The sequence below is a fragment of the Schistocerca americana genome, chromosome 8, assembly GCF_021461395.2.
Source record: "Schistocerca americana isolate TAMUIC-IGC-003095 chromosome 8, iqSchAmer2.1, whole genome shotgun sequence".
In the NCBI taxonomy this organism is placed as follows: Eukaryota; Metazoa; Arthropoda; class Insecta; order Orthoptera; family Acrididae; genus Schistocerca; species Schistocerca americana.
The window spans coordinates 124,497,467-124,522,164 of record NC_060126.1 but is presented as its reverse complement, the minus strand read 5'-3'; the positions used below and the strand labels follow the sequence as shown (position 1 = coordinate 124,522,164).

At 39.8% G+C, this 24,698-nt stretch overlaps 1 protein-coding gene across 1 annotated transcript in view; it reads left to right on the top strand.

Annotated features, from left to right (window-relative positions):
* LOC124545263 (microprocessor complex subunit DGCR8) overlaps positions 1 to 20,919 on the top strand; it is a 239,163-nt gene extending 218,244 nt beyond the window's left edge. Inside the window, exon 13 of the mRNA XM_047124142.1 lies at positions 19,016 to 20,919. Coding sequence (XP_046980098.1) covers positions 19,016 to 19,108 — 93 coding nt within the window. The 3' untranslated portion in view covers positions 19,109 to 20,919. The remainder of the gene's footprint in view (positions 1 to 19,015) is intronic.
* Positions 20,920 to 24,698: the final 3,779 nt, after the last annotated feature.

Genomic DNA, 24,698 nt, shown 5'->3' with positions numbered 1-24,698 from the left:
AACTGGTTTCTTAAAACCATAATTTCTATACCAGTTGTCTTCAATGATGCTGACATTTGGCATGTGTCTTGCCATGTTATATGCAGAACCCTCCTCAGGAGCACTGATGAACTATTGCTTTTAAAGATGCTTTCTGTGTTATGTTTAGGATTCAGATCCGTAGAGAGGGTTGCCAACAGCAGTTGAATTGTACATGAAGGTCTTTTTTGCAACATTGATATTGTGATTGTCAAATAGTTGTGATATTATTTGGCAATGGATTCACCAGCATGGTTAATTCTGTACTGAACTTCTGCAGCTATACTAACTGATCATGTTGGTAGACATTATGGGATGTGTCCACCCTTAGCGTTTGTGGTGACTTGAACTCTTCTGAGAACACTTTCAATGAGGTGTCTGACTGTCTCTGGAGAAATGGTAGCTCAGTCTTCCACATGAGTTACAACTAAAAATGAGAGTAAATTTGATACTGGGGTCTGGAGTGAAGTTGACATTCTAAGTCATCCCAAAAGTCTTTCGCTGGCTTCAAATCCAGACTTTCAGCAGGCCAGTCCATTTCAGAAATGTTATTGTCCACAAATTATTGCAACACAGTTGCTGCTTTATGACAGGATGCATTATTATGCTGATACAACCAATCAGTTAGTTACTTACTTACTTTCTTTCACGTTCCATGGATCATGATATGGAAATAGTCATTTTACATCATATTGCAAATTAATTTGTACTCTAAACATCACCATCCCCCCCGCCCCCCCCTGCCCCACACACACACACACACACACACACACACACACACACACCAGTCATATCTCTAGTTCCATAGAAGGCTTGTAGTCACACTGGCTCAGTGGTAGTAATTCCTCAACTAAGGGCATAGTACATTTTGTGAGAATTTGAGCAATAAGTTTTCTCAAGCTAGATAGCTATGATATTTGCAGATATTTATTGAAGTTTGTCTGATCTCCTTTCTTAAATATGGAAGCTACCAGACTTTCTTCAGTTCCAAATTTTAACAGTCAATATGTGTCTCATGAGCTATTCACCTCTTTCTTTTGAGAGCTTCTGCTTGGATCATCAATTTCTATTCCCTTGTGTTGTTTTGCTTGATTGAAAGCATACTTAACTTCATCTCATGTTGGTAGGGAGCTTTACAGTCCAGTCACATTAATCTGACCATTACCTGTGTTAGACATCAGCATACAATAAATATTCATAGATGGCATGTAGCAGCACTAGAAGTAAAAAAAAAAAAAAGTGTTGTGGGACGTGGAAAATAGTGCAGTTATTGTCATAATGTGGAAGTAGCCGTGATTTATTTAGCATCCAGAAGGGAGTATACCATGGATGGCAAAATGGCACTATCCAAAACCTTTGCCAAGGCAACTGTGGTGCACCCTGGGCCATAGGTGACAGGGGTGAACAACGGCTGCAGAGAAGTATATGGGTGAATAGGCATGCTACTATTGAGCAACTGACTGCTTAGACGAACCAAGAGGCAGCCAACAGCATCTCCTCAATAACCATTCAGCAGACATTGCTCGATATGGGCCTCTGTAGCAGTTGCCTGGCTCACGCACCCATGCTGACTGCTGTTCATCGGTGATGAAGGCTGGAATTTACATGCCAGTATCACAGCTGGGTGACCACTGAACGGCAACAGGTGGTCTTTTCATATGATTCACCATTTATGCTCATCGAACAGATGGCCATTGGTGTGTATGGTGTGAAACATCTAAAAGCAAACACCATGTAGTAATCATCAGAAGGTTCCAGGCCATAGGGCATTCCTTGGGTGATCTCATCATTCTGGTAGGCACAGTGGAACAATACAAGTATGCATTTATCCGTGGAGTCATGTCCACCCCTACATACAGTTTGTTTTGCCTTGGCATGATGGCATCTACCAGCAGCACTCTGCAACGTGTCTCACAGCTCGCAGTGTATGTGCGTGGTATGAAGAGCACTAGAATGAGTTTACGTTAATCCCCTGACCACCAAACTCCCCCAATTTAAACACAATAGAGAACCTGTGGGACCGCCTTGATTGGCTGTTCTTGCCTTGGATCCTCAACCAAGAAACCTACTGCAGCTGGCCACAGTACTGGATTTGGCATGCCTCCACATCGCAGTTGGTACCTTCCAGAACCTCATTGACTCTCTTCTTGCACATCTCACAGGGGTCTGCTCCACAAAAGGTGGTATTCAGACTTTCAGCAGGTGTCCACATTAATGTGACTGGATAGTGTATTATGTTGTACATCTGTTCACCAATAACTGATCCCTGATTCGGGTCTTAAAAACTTTCTTTCCACTTGTTCATGATGGAGCATTGAGCTTTTATAAATATATTCTAGCTTATCACTGGACCAAAGTGGATTTCTTCCAAAGGTGGTGAGATCATAAATTGTTTTTGTAGCTTGGGAGAACTGTCACATATTTTTTTCTGGAAGATACTGCAACTCTTAAGCTTTTGCTATCCACCATGACTTCTTGAGTTCATGGGTAGTTCTTTGTATGTTTGCTTTGGCAAGACAAAATGATTCCTTTTTCACAAGTGTCTTCACATATTTTTGCCATACTTGCAAGGCTATCCTTTCTTTTGAAATCACCGCCTCAATTTCATCATTATTTTCAACAAATGAGTCCTGATGTTTCCCAGTTTTATACCACAATATTTCTTCACAGACAGCCAGAATAGCTGTCTTGAAGGTCTCCTAGCGACATTCCTTCGAGACTGTCTGTTGAAGCTGCCTCCGATATTGTGATGCATATTCTGAGTTACCCAGCGTCTTGGTATCAAATGTGTGTCAACAGCTCTTCTTTTGTTTTCTCCACTTGTGGAATAGCAACATGTGCATGTTAATCTATTATGTCATGATCTTTTCAACAGTCATTGGCTCCTACCTTCACTTTAATGACGGGAACATTGTGTTGATGTATCTTAAGGACAATCGCGTAGTCAGTGATATGTCACTGCTTTGATGAAGGATACTGGCGTGGTGTCTTCAAGTGATTCTTTTGATGAAGGATGGTAGAGGTAATTCTTAACCCATGTTCAGTACATTTTGAAAGGAGTCTAATGCCATTGCCATTTCCGTTCTTGCCAGTCAAGCTTTGTAATCATTACCTACTCTACCTTTAAAATGGCCAAGTAAGATTATATTGTCCTGGCAATTGATGTTTGATGGGATGTCATTCAGATCTGAATAGAATGTTTCATTGATATCATATTTAGTATCTAGAGTGGGGCATATGTGCTGATAGTTGTGGCATGCTGGTTCCATTTCAGTCAAAGTCTTAATTTCATGAGATGTTCATTACACCCAGTTGGAAGCTACAACAGGTTCCTGAAAAGTTTGTTCTCGATAACAAAGCCTATTCTGTGTATTTGGTGCTCATTGGTAGCTTTCCCTTCAAGGAGAAGCTGTAATCTGTGCCTAGTTCATCCAGCTGATCCCCTTCGTAAAGTCTGGTTTCCTGGAGTGCTGCTATGTCAGTGTTATATCTTTTTAACTTTCTACCTGAAATAGCTATTCTCCTTTGGGTCTCTCATTTACGAGGTCATCAGTGAGTGTTCTTATATTCTATGTTACAAAATATTCATTTGTTTGACAGCCATCCATTTGGTAGTAAAAAGTAGCTGACTAAGTTAAGGGCTCTTGTTCTGCCTCCTTCCCCATATGAGATGAGCAGAGTGTACCCTAAATAGGGCTGCTTGGTTGTAGATGCAGCAACTGAATTGTTCTGCAGCCAAAATACAAAGCAAGATGATCAAATATACTCTTACCGCATATGTGCCAGATATCACAATCCTGCCTCATCACAACTTTTTGATTGTGGTAAGACTTTTGGAAGACAGTCAGCATGTTGTTGGACCACAGCTATTTGTAACTCTTTTAGGATGAGATTGCTGCACATAAAAACAACTTCCTTCATGACCTAGGAGCTATGTTCACTGGCAAGCAGATACAAGACAATTGAAAGATTCCTAGTCACTGCAGCCTTCATCCATCATTTTAGCTGAGATCTGACCTTCAATATAATTGACAACAAGCAGTTCATCTTGCTTTAGGGAAAGTTTTTCACCCCAAGGGAGGAGAGTGTCCAGCTCACCAGCCTTCCTGGAAAGCCATTGGTGTGGTAGCAGTGGAGTCCTTATCATGGTGGACACTTGGTTGTTAGAACCTAGTCAGTCTAAAGCATTGTGCTCTGTATGCAGGGGAGGTTGAAATTTTGATAGGCCAGCCACCTCTTACAGAAAGGCTGTTAGACAATATCAAAAGGCTGTATTTTCACCAGCAGTGAATATGAACTTATTACCATCTCAAAGAGGAAATTGTGCAGCTTCTGCAGCCCTTCATGTGGCAGTCCCATTCTTACTAAATCCTATGAAGCAGGATCTGCAGTGGCACTATGCTGTCTGTTACACATACTATACCTGTCATATTCTGTTAAATGTTACATTTAATTTCTCCTTACAGCAGCAGTGCATAATGTCTTCATTTGTCATAAATTTCTGTTATTTTCAAGTTTGTTAGTGATCCTAACTTCATAGGTGGGGGTGGGGAAGTTCAAGACAAACATTTACATGTAGCTTCAGGGAACCAGTAAGTTCTGTCCCAGGATCTTTTTTCATCATAATAGGGTTTAGGCAGGAGAGGCAGGGGCCTGGGAGGGTGCTACACCCATCATACTCCCTAACTAATAAGCTCAAGACACTTCTCCCACTGAAACTGAGCCAGTGAGACACACTTTAACTATTGAAAAGACTGCTGTGCCCTGTGTCTAAAGGAGGCAAACTCGAAACAGGAAAGATGTGTTAATCATTAGCTGGCAGGTTGAATCTATAATGAATAATGATGCTCCTAAGAGAAATGCCAGCAAGGGATGGGAAGGATCACCACTTAGTGTGTATTCGGGGAGGCCTCATTGAACATTTTGATGAGGCTGTTCCACCTGCTATTGAGAAAACAGAGCGCAACCACCTGCAGTTTGTGGTACATGCTGGAACAGATACCTGTTTTGTAGGCTCTGAGGTTATACATGGGTCATTTCAGTTACTGACAAAGAAGGCTGAGAAAGACCAGCTTGCTTGTGGAATTTCACCGAAGCTCACAATCTGCAGAGTTGTTCCTGGAACTGATTATGGCTCCTGGTTCTGAATAGAGTTGAAGGCCTGGACCAGATACTCCAAAAGTTCTATGCCAAACTCGTGTGTGACTTCTTGATTTGTGCTCTAGGGTCGAGGCCTGTAGTGTGCCCAAAAAGGGTACCATTCACATCAGAGGCTGCTGCTCAGCCTTGTGTGTGGAATGCTCACAAGTTTTATTTTGTTTTATATTTTTAATTTTTAATTTACTGTTTTACATTAAGTGACTACCCATGCAGTCCAGATAATGGTCATTACAAGTAACCCAAAATAGTAGTTAAGATCCAAAGAAATGTCCTGCCCTCTTTTCCATAGACGAGACTATTAAAATCCTAGCAATCAACTGCTGGAGTATGCACATAAAAGTGCCATAGTTTGAAACACTCCTAAAAAGTGACATAGCTCACATCATACTGGAAACACAAATGTGGTCAAAACTCGAAATTGGTCACAGTTAGATTTTTAGGGTAAATCTAAGTGTATGTCAAAAGGATAGGATAATTGGGGGAATTGAAGTGGTGTATTTGTCACAGTTGACAAGAAACTCAGATTCACCGATATAGAAATTGAAGCTGTGTTTGGGACTGTTAGGGCAAAACTCATCATGAAGGATGGTCATAAGTGTATGATTGGATCTTTCGGTCAACCAACACTAGCCCCCAGATGTAACCAAAAACTTAAAATGAATTCTCAGTTTACTAGTGTTCTATTGTCATCATGGAGGAGGCTTTATCATTCAGCAGTTAATTAGTTTTGTAAGTGGTGGTTGTGACAAGCTACTGTGCCAAACAATACTCTTTGAGGAAGTCCACATTGAAAATAGTATCAGTGAAATGGAGATGGTTGAACCTACAATGATTACCAAAGTACAAACGGCAACTAAAGCAATTAGAAAGTTTTTCATGTTGAGTAAACTAGATAGAGAGACAGTAGTAGCACATATCAAGAAGGCACTTCATGTATTTAGCTCTGGACAGAAGAATGTGTAGAGGAGCAGTGACTGAAGTTTAAAAGATTAGTTGACCAAATGCTGGATACAAATGTATGTGACAGAGCAATTCATGCTGATAGGGATCTACCATGGTATTCATGTTCTGAAAAGGAACTTTAAAGAAATAGTGGCTGCTGAACGAAGCATAATGCTGTACATAGAGAAGTTTTAAATGGAACAAGTTTGTCGAAGGGACAATGTGTGAAGCCTTCAACAACTACCATAACAGTTTCTTGTTGAAATATCTCTCACAGTACTCATAGAAATGCTGGTCATATGGTAAGACTGTAAGTGGCATTAGAGTTAGTGTCAAGATACTCACAGATGCCTCAGAAACCGAAATTTAGGGTATTAAAGCAAAAGCAGAAATACTGAAATCTGTTTTCAAATGTTCCTTTAGAAAGGAAACCAAGGTACTGCCCCTATTTAATTTTTGCATTGTTGCAGCAATGAATGGTGTAGATATTAATGTCAATGGTATTGAGAAATGGTTTAAATTACACAATTGAACAAAGTTTCAGATCCAGATTCTGTACCGAATTCACAGATGAGGTAGCCCCTCTTTTAACCTTAGGATGCTGTAGATCTCTCAAACAAATTGCTTTTCCTAGAATTTGTTGATTTCGAAAAAGTGTTTCATTCAGTATAACACAGACACTTATTAATGAAAGTAGAGTCATATGAAATGTCAAATGAAATCTGTGAATGGGTTGAGGGTTTCTTGGTAGGGAGGTTGCAGTATATTATCTCGGATAGAGTGTCATCAGCAGAGGTATCTGCCGGTGTGTCCCATGGAAATGTATTAGGTCTCTTGCTGATCATATTGTATAGTAATGATCTGGTAGAAAATGTTAAAGTTTGACAAAAGAAGTGAAGCACCCAGAAGACATCATCGGGTGTCAACATAATTTTGTGCATATATGCACCATCAGCCTGTACGTAAATATATTATTAGAGTTGATATCCTCTATTACAGAACAACCACCAGAGTGCATTAGGGTTGTTCATGGTTAATGTTGTTACCAGGCCTGTTAGAGTATATAAGAGGCATGAACAATGTTATATGTTGAATGATCACATTGAAGGACATGGAAATGCCACATACTCATATGAGAGAGCATTATCAGCACCTAACAGTTTGAAAGAGGCCTTTATATGGGTCTCAGTTTGGCTGGCAGGCTGAATCATGCAATATCGAGATTTGTGAAGCATTCAGATACGACACTGGCCGGATGTTGGACTGCATGGGAATGAGTGGTCAAGGTTACGGTCAACCACATCTCTGCCGCCATATTGTGCACTAAGCATGTGATAACTCCCTGTAACATACTGTGTTACTCCACACGTTTTGTCAGAGCATCTGCTAGTCCCTGTTAACCAGATTAGGGAATTACCATCCCACGTATAGGCCCCCGTTAACACCATTACACAAATGGCTGCATTTGGAGTGATTCTATGACCAGGAAGCATAAACTGCTGATGAATGGCAATGTATTGTGATCAATGATGAACCGTGGTTATGCACTACCTCAGATGACCATTGTTGGTAATTATGGCAGTGACCTCTGGGGAGATCCCATTCTTCCATCATTTTGGAGAGCACAGCAGTGTTACTCGTGGTGTCAAAATGTGAATAGTTGTCTGGTATTATTTGAGCACATCTGATAGTGATCTATGATGGCACAATAGAATGTCGCAGACATCCTTCTTCCACATATGTTACCTCTCATGCAATAGGACAGTGATCGTCTTCACGTGGACACACGTCTCCAATGAGCTGTCTGTGATGTTGACATACCCCTATGACCATCAAGATCACCTGACATATTCCCCACGGAACATGTGTATGACCAGCTTGGATGTCAGTTTTGTTCCCGGGGGCACTACCCAAGAAATCAAGGACCAGTTACAACAGTTGTGGGCGTGCTTGTCTCAGGAGGGGATACAACGACTTTGACATTTCTTCCAACTAAATCGCTGCACATGTACAAGCCAGAAGGAATACAGCATCATACTGATAAGCAGGCTCATACTGCCAAGTCCTTTGCAAATTTGATTCAGTTTAGTAATCACTGAAGTAATCTCTCATAGGTTCTCAGTTCATGATGTTTCATTTCATTTCCTCTTCACCTTCTGGCAGCACTTTTTTGTCAGGCAGTTAATGTTTAACTGCTGTAAGTTTCAGTGTTCTGTGTCTGTTAGTTATTGTTCAGTGCTGTGTTGAGTATAACATTGTGTTGCACAGAGAATAACACTGTGTGAATTTTGAGATGACAGAGTTAGAGGAGCAATGTGATTGCATTAAATTTTGTGCGAAATTCAAGAAAACCTTTACAGAAACACACCAAATGTGCAGGAAACCTATGGTGATGAGTGCTTAAGCTGTAATCAGTGGCAAGAATGGTTCACAAAGTTAAAAATGACTGGATGGAGGTTAAAGATGACCCTCATTCAGGATGGTCTTCGACACCTACTGACGACGCTCATGTCAAGAATGTCAGCAAAATTGTGCATGCCATTGGAAGACTGACTGACTGAGAAATTGCAGAGGAAAGTAATATTCCAATTGGATTGTGTCATGAAATCCAGACACAGCATCTTGGAATGCATTGTATTGCCGCCAGGTTGGCTGCATGGGTCATGAGTCAAGACCAGAAAGACCACTGCCTCACCATCTGTTAAGAGCTTTTGGAGTGCACAGATGAGAACGAGATGTTCCTTAAGAGAATCATAACTGGTGACGAGATGTCAGTCTATGCTTATGATGTTGAGCATTGAAAGGACAAAGAATTTCAACAATAGACAAGATAAAAGAAAATGCGCTGACTGCACTTCACACGATCCAGCAAGAGGCATTACAAGACTGCTCCTGGAAGTGGAAATTGCATTGTGAGCAGTGTATCAGTTGTGGAGGAGAATATTTTGAAGGAGACCATGTAAAATGAGTAAACGGTAAGTGTGGAGAAATTTTGTGGACAAGGTTCTGGAAATTTTCGAACAGACCTTGTACTGTCTGGAAAAAGTTTCACAGTGTTTCAGAGCGGTGCAAAACAACTCACTTAAAATGTTCATAAATTTAAAATTGTGCACATCACAGATGAAATAAATGTTATGCCCTGTGACTACAATATTAATGAGTTACAGTTGAAATCAGTCAACTCTTACTGACATGTGAGTATAACAGTTTGTATGGGTATGAAACAATATGATCATATAGGCTGTCATGTGTTAAGGCAAGTGGCAGATAGTTCATTGGTAGGATACTGTGAAAATGTAATCAGTTTACAAAGGAGAGTGTTTACAGTACACTTGTGCAACCTTTCTTAGAACATTTCTCAAGTGTATGGGATCTGTACCAAGTAGGTATAATAGCAGGTATTGAAAGTATACAAAAAAGGGTAGCACAAATGGCAACTAGTCTGTTAGCCCCATGGGAGAGCTAAAGGTGATGCTGAAAGACGTGGTCTGGGAGATGCTTGAAGATAAATGTCAACTACCCCACAAATGCCTACTTACAAAATTTGAAGAATGAGATTTATTGAGGAGCCTAGAAACATGCTACAGCCTCCTAGGTATTGCCCCTGCAGACACTGCAAACACAAGATTAGACTAATTACAATGTGCACAGAGGTATTTAAGCAATTGTTCTTCCCACGCTCCTATATGATTGGAGTGGGAAGTAATGCTAATAAGTGGTACTATGGAAAGTACATCTACCATGCTCTTCACTATGGTTTGTGAATTAGATACGTATCTGTAAATGTCTGGTGTGAAGTTACTGATGATCAGTGTGGTGAGTCAACCAACTTTAGATGTGAAACTGATTGCAATACGCTCTTTACAAAATGTAACTGCCATTCAAACTGCAAATTAATGATCCTGTAGTGCATCAGGAGAGGTTTTTGAGAAGTTTATAGCTGCTACCAAACACAATGAAGATTAGCCAGAATAAATGATGAGCTAACATTTTGTTACCTGAAAACATCAAGAGGCGATTGTCTGAATAAGGAGATTAAATGAATAAGGGAATCTGAGAAACACTTAGAAGTGTTCAAGAATGAACACGACAGGCTAAAAATAAAGGTATTTTGCATCTCATTGAAATAGTATGTGTTTTTCTTGACCAAGAGAACTGCTTACTGAATTCAAGCCTCAGGCTCTCTCTACAACATTTACTCCCCACACTCCCCTTCATTACCAAATTGCCAATTCTTTAAAGCCTCTGTTTGTATCCTATCAATTAGTCAGTCCCTCTTTTTAGCCAGGCTGTGCCACCCCCCCCCCCCCCCCCCCCCCGCCCCATTTAATTCACTATCTCCTCATTAGCTTGCTCTTAGCAGAGCTGACACCTTCCATGTAGTCAGTTTACAACAGGATTTTGGAATTGCAGCTATGAACAAGTTAAATTAAATTGTAATCATCATACAGTAAATGTTGTGGAGTTGGTGAATCAAAGACTATGTTTCATTGTCACAACACTCAAAAGATGTAACAGGTCTACTAAAGAGGCTGGCTATACTATGCTTGTCTTTCATCTGCTAGAGTATTGCCGTGCAGCATGGGATCCTTACTAAATAGGATAGACAGATGACATCAAAAAAGTGCAAAGAGGTGTAGCATGTATTGTATACCATGAAACAGGAGGGAGAGTGTTACAGATATTATAAAAGAGTTAGGGCAGTAATCATTGAAACAAAAGAAGTTTTCATTACGAAGAGATCTTTTTATGAAATTTCAATCACCAACTTTCTTTTCATAATGTGAAAATATTTTATTGACACCAACTTACATAGGGAGAAATTATCATCATAATAAAATAAGAGGAATCAGAGCTCATACGAAAAGATTTGTGTGTTCATTGTTCCCCCCATATTTTTAGAGTGGAACATTAGAGAAATAGTGTGAAGACACTTGTGAATTGCAGAGTAGTAATGCAGATGTAGATGTTATTTATGACCACAAAAACCATCTTCAACATGTACTAAAGAAAAAAATCTTCACTTACTTCCTATAATGTTCCCAATTTCCTTTCAGAATAGCTGTTGCTTTCACTACACACTCATATGAATAAAATTTTATTTGCAACACTGTTACAGATGATGGTTTAGGTGCTTCACTTATGACAAGTGCTGAAGTAAAATGTTTCTGATAAGAACTGATTTATCAGATAAATCTATTGCATGCTTCAGCTAGGTCTGACATTTACAAATTCTCTCAAGTGGTTCTTATCATTAATTTCAGTCTCATTATCTGTCAAACTTTATGGCACCACATTTGACTAAGAATGGAAACAGCAGTGGATCACCTGGGCATCTTCACTTTGCATCACTTTGGAGGGCCATTTGTGGTTCCAAATTGATGTGATGCAAACAGCAAAGGGATGTGTCACTGCCATACCACCTCTGCATGTCTTGTACCATTCGTTAACAAAAGAGTGACTTGAAACAGTCTTGCATTCTCACCAATGTCTGTGGCATGCCATTTTTGTGTGCATTGGGCCTAAAACTGGACCAATAAAATAAACCCAACTAAATTGAAAGAAATTCTCATTACATCATGTCTGGTGCAAGAGTGTGCCTGAAGCACTGGCCTAATATGGTTGGGGTGAATAATAGCCCACTTTGCTGTAATCAAAACGAACTGATGGGTTGTGTTTGAAACAAAAAAGCCTGCTAACAAGGGAAATTGACAGTGAAACTAGAAGGGAATATCTGAAACATATAATAAGCAAGTCAATGGCCAAAAAGATAAAGAAATCCTCTTCACTAATCTGAATGTGTGAAGTTGTGCTGGAGGGAACTGATACCATGAATGCTACAGGGCTGTCCATAAATCCATAAGAGTACAAGGGGGCGGAGATCTCTTCTGAACAGCACATTGCAGGGCATCCTACATATGCTCAATAATGTTCATGTCTGGGGAGTGAGATGGCTAGCGAAAGTGTTTAAACTCAGTAGTGCCCCTGAAGTCACTCTATAGCAATTCTGGACATGCAGGGTGTTGCATTGTCCTATTGGAATTGCCCAAGTCTGTTGGAATGCACAATAGACATGAATGGATGCAGGAGATCAGGGAGGATGTTTACGTATATGCCACCTGTCAGAGTCTTATCTAGACATATCAGGGGTCTCATATCACTCCCATTGCACATGCCCCACACCAATACAGAGCCTCCACCAGATTGAACAGTCCCCTGCTGACATGCAGGGTGCATGGACCCATACACATCCATCCACTCGATATAATTTGAAACGAGACTCGTCCGAGCAGGCAACATATTTCCAGTCATCAACAGTCCAATGTTGGTGTTGATGAGCCCAGGCAAGGTATAAAACTTTGTGTTGTGCAGTCGTCAAGGGTACAAAAGTGGACCTTTAGCTCTGAAAGCCCATATCAATGATGTTTCATTGAATTGTTCACGCACTGACACTTGCTGATGGCCCAGCATTGAAATCTGCAGCAGTTTGCAGAAGTGTTGCATTTCTGTGATGTTGAGTCATTCTCTTCAGTTGTCGTTGGTCCCGTTCTTGCAGGATCTTTTTCCGGCTGCAGTGATATCAGAGATTTGATGTTTTACTGGATTCCTGATATTCATGGTGCGCTCATGAAATGTTTTTACGGGAAAATCCCCCCTTCTTTGCTACCTAGGAGATGCTGTGTCCCATCGCTCATACGCTGACTATAACACCACATTCAAACTCACTTAGCTCTTCATAACCTGCCACTGTTGGAGCAGTAACCAATTTAACAACTGGGCCAGACACTTGTTGTCTTATATAGGCATTGCCTACTGCAGCAGTGTATTCTGCCTGTTTGCATATCTTTGTGTTGGAGTATGTGTGCCTATACCAGTTACTTTGGTGCTTCAGTGTAAATTTCCACTAGTTTGGCATCTCATCGACTTTTCAATTTGATTTTTAGCTTTCGAAAGAAAAAGAAAACTTACACAGAACTGTGACAACGAGTGTGTTAGAAAGGGAACAACTGCCATGTTCTTTCTACCAGCAACTAGTATGAGGCAACATTGTGGTATAAGTTAACAAGACTAATAAAATAGTTATAACTGTACCAGGTTATCTCAGTGTTTTACCTTCTGCCAACTGCATCAGAGATGTAGAATCAATGACAGGGGCAAATTGAAAAAAGGTGATGTTGCTGCCCAACTCCATACACTTTCTTCGCCAAGAGCTACAGATGGTCTCGTGCAGTTAAATAGCTTCTGTGCTGTTTCAGGGCCACATTCAACAATGAAACTTCGCTGACAGGTTCTTGCACATTCCTATTCAGAGCTGTTTTGTTCGTTTCTCCATCTCTAATATCTTTATTTCTTCTGACAGAATGCATTGCAATCTTTTGCAAAGTTACAGAAATGTGCCATAACTGTTGTAGAACTTCTTTAGTTGTGCTCTGAAATGTAATTTGTTAATCATCACTTTTTGTTATCAGCACCTGACATTTCAATTTTTTCTGACTTTGAAATGCCTATGTCTCTTATATCGTTTTATTTGTCTTAAAGTGCCAGAATCATTGTTTCAGCAAGACTAAAAAAATGAAAACAGTTAAATCATTGTAGAAGACTGTCTACTTGTAAATATCATAATAGGAAGCTGCCTGCCAACAACAAACGTGTCCACAGGTAATCATGGGTATAAAGTGGGTGATATGTGTGTGTGTGTGTGTGTGTGTGTGTGTGTGTGTGTGTGTGTGTGTGTGTGTGTGAGGGGGGGGGTGGTGGTGGTTATGTTAGTGACCTTGTCTTTACATCTCTACTGAACTTTGCCATCACCTGCAATGTTCATGTGAAGTATGTGTGCTAGTTTTTATGCCACGCTGTCAAGGATTCTCTTTCTAATGGCTCTTTCCTCAATTAAACTCCCGTGTTTCCATAGACCATTTCTCCTTTCATCACTCAAAATCACCTACGGTTTAATAAACTTCACTATATCCTCTGCCAGGGATTCACCAGCTTCTCGTTGTGCCCTAAGGTTCTTTTCTTCCCCCTCCAAAGTGGTATTCTGCTGCCTACGCATGTGGATGGAAAAAAATGTAAAACCAGTCCCATACCCATCTGCAATCTCTCACTGCATTACTATTACAAGCATGTCATATATGATCAGAGTTTGGTCCATATGAGTCAGTAGCCATGTCATCTACCATCTGTATCACAGCTACTGTGCAGTGTTCTGTATGCGCCTGACAACTAACCCACTGTCTACATGCATGAAAGGCTGCCACCAACTGTAGCTAACCACCAGACTATAGCTAACCATGAACTCAAACCTCTGTATGAGTTCTAATTTCTCTTTTTCACTTATTGTGATCATTTCATGAGATGTACACTATCTTTTCAAAAGTATCTGGACATCGTTATGTAAAACAGAATTGACCACTAGATGACATGAGAAGCAGACATACTAGTTTAAAAGGAGGCACAGAGTATTACCAGTACAGAAGCAGTAATAGCAGAATGCACCAGTCACAAGAGCTGCAAAACTTCAAACATGGACTAGTCATTGGATGTCACCTGACTAACAAATCCATCAGGGACATTTTTCCCCTGTTTGAGTAAACTATTGGTGATACAATTGCAAAGTGGAAGTGCGAAAACACAAGCACACTAAATCAAGACCACGCAGACCTCATTTACTTTGGGACAGGGGCCGTCAAGCATTGTAGAGGCTGGTTGTAAAAAATGGAATGAAATCATTGGAAGGAATCACTCGTGAGTTCCAAAGAGCTACCGGCAGCTCAGCTAGCATAATGACCGTGTGTAGGGAGTTAAAAAGAATGGAGTTCAATAAAGGAGCAGCTCCTCATAAGCCACACATTTCTGTTGTGATACTTGAGATGATGTAAAGAGTGATTCCATTGGACAGTGGATTACTAGAAATGAGTGATTTGGAATTAAAAAGCATGCTATACCCATGGCAATGTAACAGAAGGGTTTGGGTTTGTGAATGCCTGGAGAACATTACCTACCATCACGTGTAGTGTCGACAGTGAAGTACAGGGTGTGGTGTTAAGGTATGAAGGTTGTTTTCATTTTTAAGGTGCGGTCCCCTAATTGCATTTAATAAAACGCTAAATGCAGATTTTTGCAGCATTATGAACTGCATAACAGTAGAGGAACAGTTCAGAGATAAGTGTTTCAACAAGAAAATGCACAAATAACTTATGGGTTTGCTGCCGGATGACGTCGTCGAACACTGCCGATATTTCGATAGGAGCGCACCCTGCCATTCTCAAGGCACAAATGCAAGGAAGGAAAAATGTACAAGCAGATTTAATACCTCGGTTCATAGAGGAGAAACAAGGAAGACATCACACACAGAACAAGTGTCAACACAACCAAAGATAACCAACATCAGAAATATCGATGGTTACTATTAATCAACAGGTGAGGTAGCACTAATTCTGTCCCTCTGTTTTTTGATGAGAGACAGAGCCAGATTCCAAGCAGCATTTAAACAAAATCCACCATCTTTGTTAATAAGGTTGCTTGATAGTCTGATTTCAACAGCTTCCTTAATAACACTATCCCAATAGCTTGACGTGCAAGCCAGAATCTCCGTGTTGTTGTATTCCATAGGATGACCAGTGTCAAGGCAATGTTCTGCAACAGCGGATTTGCTCGGCTGTTGTAAGCGTGTGTGACGGTTATGTTCAGTACACCGGTCTTCCACGGTCCTGATTGTCTGACCAATATATGACATGTCACAACTGCAAGGAATACGATAGATAGGTCTCACAAGAAAATGCACGCTGTCAGAAAACAGCATCTGTTAGGCAATGGTTTACAAACAGTAACATCCATTAAATAGACTGACCTTCCTGCGAGTCCAAACCTGAACACAGTGAAACACTTTTGAGGTGAACTAGACTGTGGACTTTGCTATGACCAATGGGCTGCCATTCCTCCACAGACATTCAGACACCTCATTGAAAGCATCCTGAGGAGTTCAAGTCGTCATGGAAGTGAAGGATGGACACACCCTATATTAATGTCCACTAATAGATGTCCAGGTACTTTTGATCAAATAGTGTTTGTGGGAGAATCAATATGTGGCATACTTCTTTCTGGAATATATACGCTCAGAATTTCAACAATAAATCTCTCCATAATGTACAGTGCTTCTCTTATGATGTCTGCCACTGGAGTTTAATGATCACCTCCATGTATGATCACCTCACATGTATTAAATTAACCCATTACAAAATGTCCTGCTCTTCTTTGGATCTCATTCTCTCTTCTTTTAATCTTACGTGGTAAGTGTTCAACATGGGCAAGCAATACACAATTATCAGTCAAACGAATGTTTGTAAATAAGTTTTGTGAGTAAATTACATTTCTTTAAGAGTCTTTCAGTGAATCTCAGCCTTGCATCTGTTTTTCCTACAACTAAGTACTGCTTTAATTGTTCTGGACTACATATCGTATGGTTGTTACTGAGACATTGGCAAAAGTGTAATTAAAACTGTGAACCTTTCTGCCCATTCATGTGCAACATTTTATGTTTATTTATGTTGAGTATTGGTTGCCAGTTCCTCCATCCATTGTCAAAACTGCAAATCCTACCTGCATTTTGCTGTAGTCTTATCATATTGCAACTTTCCTGTTGACAACAGCATCATCAGTGAACAGCCTCAAGGAGCTTACAATGTTATCCATTGGATTGTTTATATAAATTGTGGAGAGTGCCAGCTTCATAACACTCCTTTATGCTGCCCCAAGAAGTTGATTTACTTCTACCAGTTACATTCCATTAAGAATTACATGTTGTATTCTGTCTGCTAGGAAGTCTTGAATCCTGTAACAAGGCTGGTCTAATATTTAATAAGCTCTTACTTTGTTCACTAAGCAACAGTATGGAATTGTATTCAATGCCTCCTGAAACTCAGGAAACAAGGCGTCAACCTGGGTACCTTTATCTGCAGACATCTACCTGTTATGGATGAAAACAACAAACAGTGTTTCACAAAATCTGTTTGGCAAACTCTTTGTTTCCTGTAGAACAGCCAATGAATGGCACCTGTCTCCTCCATCCCCACACCCAAATACTTTGGTAATAGCTGCCACATACCCTCTCTTCCCTGCACCCTCACTTCCCTCCATAGCCTAAGTGCTCTGTAAATCATACACTGATGGAAAAAAGTTCTCAATGCCAAAAAATAATTAATGTAGAGTAATGAAATTTCAGGAATCCATTTGGCTAGGTAACATATTTCATTTATTAATATTGCAAGATCACAGGTTAATGTAAATGCTTGATAAACCATTACAAATTTGAAATACTAGTACATTAATAACCAATGTAATTGCCAAAATTGTGAATGAAAGCATGCAAACATGCATACGTTGTGTTGTACAGGTGTCAGATGTCTGTGTGTGGGATGGAGTTCCATATCTGTTGCACTTGGTCAGTCAGTACAGGGACCGTTAGTGCTGGAGTTATTGTCTGATGATGTCCCATATGTGCTTGATTGGAGACAAATCTGGTGATCAAGCAGGCCAAAGCAACATGTTGCCACAATGTAGAGTAGGTTGGGTAACAACAGCAGTATGTGGGAGAGTGTTATCCCCTGGAATGCTGTTCATGAATGGCAGCACAAAGGTTGAATCACCAGACTGATGTACAAATTTGCAGTCAGGGTACGTGGGATAACCATGAGAGTGCTGCTGCTGTCATACGAAGTCACACCCCCACATCGTAACTCCAGGTGTAGGTCCAGGGTGTCTAGCAAGGAGACAGATTGGTTGCAGGTCCTCACTTGGCCTCCTCCTAACCAACACATGGCGATCATTGGGCGCTGGGCAGAACCAGCTTCCATCAGAAAACACAACAGACCTCCACGTGGACCTCCAGTGAGCTCTCACTCGACACCACTGAAGTTGCATAAGGTGGCCATTTGGGATCAGTGGAATTCACACTACAGGATGTATAGCTTAAAGCTGCCTTGAAGTAACTAATTTGTAACAGTTCATTGTGTCACTGTGGTGCCTAATGCTGCTCAAATTGCTGCAGTAGATGCAGTCCAATGCACCAGAGACATATGCCGAATGTGAAGGTCTTCCCTCTCAGTAGTGCCACGTGGCCGGCAAGAGCCAGTCTTCTGGCGACTATACATTCTTGTTACAACTGCTGCCAGCAATTGTGTACAGTGGCTACATTCCTGCTAAGTCTTTCTCCAGTATTGTAGAAGAAACATCCAGCTTGTTGTAGCCTTGTTACACGATCTCAATCAAACTCAATGAGGTGTTGATAATGATGTCTTTGTTACCTTAAAGGTATTCTTGACTAACTACAACTCATCATGTACAATCTCAAAGGTAACTAATGCTTATGACGACTACAGCATGTATTTATAGCAACCCTGATTTACATTCTACTAGCACCACTCTTATGTGACTGATGCTAATCTGAAAGGACATAATCTTTCAGATGTAGGAACACATCTCGCAACTTTTGATTATGATGCACAACTTCTTCCTGGTGTTACAATTTTTTTCATCCTCCCCGCATCGGTGTACTACAGCAGTCACAGTTGTCTTGAAAGACAGTATTTGAATTTTGTGGTGTGTATGTGTGTTTTGTGTACTGTGCTGTATTGTAGTGTACTATACTATACTATACTAAAACTAGAAGAGCTGAAACTCGAAAGCTAATGAGCTTATATGACCTTCAAATGTCCCTTTGTCACTACCATTTATCTGCAAGTGAATGATCGCCTATCTTCACTTACGTATATTAGTTCCAACTTTGAATTTCCATCATCGTCATTACATACATTTTATATGTTTTATGTATCCAACAATTACTTTTTTACCATTTAGTGTTTTGTGTGTTGTATTTATTCAGTGCTTTTTTTTTCAGGCTTCCATTCAGCCAATTGGAAAATTTATTCCCCCTGATGATGTGGATTTACCTTCATCCTCTGGAGTTGATTTGAACAGTGTTGACCTCTGACCTTCGTCAGCTCTCACCCAAACAAACTGTAATGACTGTGGTTATCCATACACTAGCGAATAATAGATAAAAATGTTAAACTTACTGAAATTACTGAGCTGGTGCCACCACTTAAACGAAAGTTCTGAAACTTGAGTCTTCGCAAACTGGAGTTTCTTCTTTTGCTGCAGAAAAATAAAATGAGACGGCAGCAAAATAAGTTGTTCATAATTCCGCATTAACATTAAGAAAAGTAAAATGCAATAGAGAAGCTTATACACTTGTTAAATTCCACTACTACTGTTTGTGTGTATTGTATCATCTTCTTACACATTCTTGTTTTTCCTCCTCCACCTCTTCAGATTCTACAACAGATTTCTGTAATTCAAGTGCCCTAGACCCAGCACTCCTCTGTTTTTGCAAATGTTATCACCAATTCTATAATATTTATTATCTTTAATCCAAATATTTTATGTATAATTTAAAGAAAATGTTAATTTTATTTTAAAAATTAATGTCTCCTTCAAATGCCACATGTAGAGTCCAACATCAGAATCAAGTCTTATAAATTTTTATTGTTGCCGATGTGAAAATGATTGCTGTGTATCCTTGTCTCAGTAGTTACAAGTCTAAGAGTGAAAGAAATTAACAACACGTTTCATTTAGTAGTTCTCTAAAAAGTTTTAAGTTACTGTTTTGGTATGAGAAAGAATTTTTATTTTAGAACCAACTATTTCATCAAAACATGCTGGCCAATCTTTTATTTTAATGAACATTAGTAGTATGATTTGTATATTATTACTTTTCTAGTCATAAGGAAACATATGTTTTTGTATGTATTTTTCTGAAAATTATGTAAAGTAAATGATGATGACAATTTTACTTGTAATGTGGTTTGAGTGTAATGAACTGCGTTTGGATTAGAGTAAGTAATGGAAGTAGATGATGACTTGAAGTGAATCACAGAATTTTGTAAGATCTTTCAATATTAAAGCTCAGGATTTCCTAAATTAAAATGTTTAATAATTACAAGACTGTAATATATACATGTTGAATGGACAATTATTTATAATGCAAAAGTAAAAGAAGACCTTCAAATACATCAGAACTGACTGTAACTTATATATTTTGTACATTAATTTTTATAGATTTGTGGTGGTATCATTATATCAGTTTCAGTGAAAGTGTGGTGCTATGAAAACTTTCACATTTTTATAACTGTTCTTCAGTTTAGTTGTTCTTATTTAGAATTAGTTAAACTAACTATCTTGTTGCACAACATAATCATTTATTACAGTAACAAAAATTCCATACAATATCATTGTGGTTTTAAACCAACACAATTCAGTTTACAGTTGCAGGGAATGACAACATAATCTCACCTTACATAATAGTAACAAGTGTTATGTAATGCATAATGAACTTAGTAATTTTTTTGTTACACTTCAGGGTATAAATTTTTTACAACTATATCATATACATATTCATATCTACAATGGTTGAATAGCTACTCACAACGAAGTGAGCATTGATTTTATGTAATTGTGTTTATCTTACTTTCATTATTTATTTAATCATTGCCAAAAGGTTTATTTATGGTGTGCAGTGTGATTACGATGGTATGTTAAATTATTAGTGTCATTGTGTGCATTTATTTTAGAGTATTACGAATGGTTAGTGTTATATATCCTTTCCAGCAAATGTTACTGTAAGTAAAGTAGCCTCAAAGTTAGACTTACAATTACAGAAATGTAAAAACACTGTACCAAGAAATATTTTACGAAGTATTTCAATTTTTGTATCAGTCCCTATGTATCTGCTGCTTTGGGAAAATACACAATGAAATTTATTCCAAGAGTATTTTGTTCACTGAATTTTTAGAATGCCTTAAAACTATGCAGTGCCTGTTTGATATTAATTAATTTTCAGTATTGCTATTATTTACATTATGCCTGAGTGGGCTGCTTGCAGTTATGTTTTCCATTCTATATTCTAACCTCCAGTGACTAAGCTCTGAGAATAAGACAGTCATGAATACTTTTCTTGCATTGCTGTCACCAACACCACAACCAAAACCATGACGACCACGACCACCACCACCACCACCACCACCACCACCTAAAGCCCATGTCTTGTTGCCACAGCCATCCTTTTCTAACCAAGCGAGGTGCTGCAGTAGTTCGCACACTGGACTCACATTCAGGAGGAGGAAAGTCAAATCCTTGTCTGCCCATCCAGATTTTGATTTTCCATGATTTCTCTAATCAGCTAAGGCATATACCATGGTTGTCTCTTTGAGAGAGTATGGCCAGTTTCCTTCCCCATCCTAACCTAATCCAAGCTTGTGCTCTGTCTGTACTGCTCTCATTGTAGACAGAACATTAACCTCCAATCTTCTTTCATTTTATTCTGTTCTATGTTGCAGTGCCCTCTTATGTTTCTTAATAATATTGACCTTTTGTCAACTCTAGTAAATTTAGTATTGTTTTCTGTTGTGACCTCCTCTGTCTTTTCTACAAATATTTCTTGTATCTACACACAATTTGTTAAAAAAAATTTGAACTAAGTAAATGAACAAAAAGTTTAATTTTCTCTTTTGAATGGTAAGTAGATGGACAGTAAGTCAAGTCCCGTGTACAGCAAACTCCACATGCCACCACTGCAGCACAACATTGCGCACCACTGCCACTGCCACTGCCACTGACACTGTTGGCCTCAGCAGCACAAGGTACCAGCTCAGCAGCAGTACCAGGCAGAAGCCGCCGCCCTTACAACAGCCCCAGCAAGGAATAATAAAGAGAGACATGCATGCTTCACTATGCATTGTATCAATCAAGGTCAATAAAGTTCTTTGTAACTGCTAACAGTGTCAGCACTGGGCCTCGCAGCCTGTCACTACCATTCACCTCCCCCCCCCCCCCCCCCCACCTTAATCAGTAAAACTTTGTACAATGCAGTACATATAAATACAGACATTATTACATTATTATGATTTTGGTAAAATTAGATGGAATTATATATATTTTTTCAGTAGTAGATGGACAGTAAGTCGCGTCCTGTGTACAGCAAACTCCACATGCCATCATTGTAGCACAACATTGTGCACCACTGACATCAACATCTGTGGCCGACAGGCTGCTGGCCCACCACAAACCATGGACCTTGCCGTTGGTGGGGAGGCTTGCGTGCCTCAGCGATACAGATAGCCGTACCGTAGGTGCAACCACAATGGAGGGGAATCTGTTGAGAGGCCAGACAAACGTGTGGTTCCTGAAGAGGGGCAGCAGCCTTTTCAGTAGTTGCAGGGGCAACAGTCTGGATGATTGATGAATCTGGCCTTGTAACACTAACCAAAACGGCCTTGCTGTGCTGGTAATGCGAACCGCTGAAAACAAGGGGAAACTACGGCCATAATTTTTCCCGAGGGCATGCTGCTTTACTGTATGGTTAAATGATGATGGCGTCCTCTTGGGTAAAACATTCCGGAGGTAAAATAGTCCCCCATTCGGATCTCCGGGCGGGGACTACTCAAGAGGATGTCGTTATCAGGAGAAAGAAAACTGGCGTTCTACGGATCAGAGCGTGGAATGTCAGATCCCTTAATCGGGCAGGTAGGTTAGAAAATAAAAAGGGAAATGGATAGGTTAACGTTAGATATAGTGGAAATTAGTGAAGTTTGGTGGCAGGAGGAACAAGACGTCTGGTCAGGTGAATACAGGGTTATAAACACAAAATCAAATAGGGGTAATGCAGGAGTAGGTTCAACAATGAATAGCAAAATAGGAATGCGGATAAGCTACTACAAACAGCATAGTGAACGCATTATTGTGGCCAAGATAGATATGAAGCCCATGCCTACCACAGTAGTACAAGTTTATATGCCTACTAGCTCTGCATATGACGAAGAAATTGAAGAAATAAAAGAAATTATTCAGATAGTGAAGGGAGACCAAAATTTAATAGTCATGGGTGACTGGAATTCGTCAGTAGGTAAAGGGAGAGAAGGAAACGTAGTAAGTGAATATGGATTGGGGGTAAGAAATGAAAGAGGAAGCCACCTGGTAGAATCTTGCACTGAGCACAACTTAATCATAGTTAACACTTGGTTCAAGAATCATTAAAGAAGATTGTATACATGGAAGAAGCCTGGAGATACTGACAGGTTTCAGATAGATTATATAATGGTACAACAGAGATTTAGGAACCAGGTTTTAAATTGTAAGACATTTCCAGGGGCAGATGTGGATTCTGACCACAATCTATTGGTTATGAACTGTAGATTAAAACTGAAGAAACTGCAAAAAGGTGGGAATTTAAGGAGATGGGACCTGGACAAACTGACTAAACCAGAGGTTGTACAGAGTTTCAGGGAGAGCATAAGAGAACAATTGGCAAGAATGGGAGAAAGAAATACAGAAGAAGAAGAATGGGTAGCTTTGAGGGATGAAGTAGTGAAGGCAGCAGATGATCAAGTAGGTAAAAAGACGAGGGCTAATAGAAATCCTTTGGTAACAGAAGATATAGTGAATTTAATTGATGAAAGGAGAAAATATAAAAATGCGGTAAATGAAGCAGGAAAAAAGGAATACAAACGTCTCAGAAATGAGATTGACAGGAAGTGCAAAATGGCTAAACAGGGATGGCTAGAGGACAAATGTAAGGATGTAGAGGCTTATCTCACTAGGGGGAAGATAGATACTGACTACAGGAAAATTAAAGAGACCTTTGGAGAAAAGAGAACCACTTGTATGAATATCAAGAGCTCAGATGGCAACCCAGTTCTAAGCAAAGAAGGGAAGGCAGAAAGGTGGAAGGAGTACATAGGGGTCTACACAAGGGCGATATACTTGAGGACAATATTATGGAAATGGTAGAGGATGTAGATGAAGATGAAATGGGAGATATGATACTGCGTGAAGAGTTTGACAGAGCACTGAAGGACCTGAGTCGAAACAAGGCCCCCAGAGTAGACAACAGTCCATTAGAACTACTGACATCCTTGGGAGAGCCAGTCCTGACAAAACTCTACCATCTGGTGAGCAAGATGTATGAGACAGGCGAAATACCATCAGACTTCAAGAAGAATATAATAATTCCAATCCCAAAGAAAGCAGGTGTTGACAGATGTGAAAATTACTGAACTATCAGTTTAATAAGTCACGGCTGCAAAATACTAACGCGAATTCTTTACAGACGAATGGAAAAACTAGTAGAAGCTGACCTTGGGGAAGATCAGTTTGGATTCCGTAGAAATATCGGAACATGTGAGGCAATGCTGACCCTACGACTTACCTTAGAAGCTAGATTAAGGAAAGACAAACCTACTTTTCTAGCATTTGTAGACTTAGAGAAAGCTTTTGACAATGTTGACTGGAATACTCTCTTTCAAATTCTGAACGTGGCAGGGGCAAAATACAGGGAGCTAAAAGCTATTTACAATTTGTACAGAAACCAGATGGCAGTTATAAGAGTCGAGGGACATTAAAGGGAAGCAGTGGTTGGGAAGGGAGTCAGACAGGGTTGTAGCTTCTCCCCGATGTTATTCAATCTCTATATTGAGCAAGCAGTGAAGGAAACAAAAGAAAAATTCGGAGTAGGTATTAAAATCCAT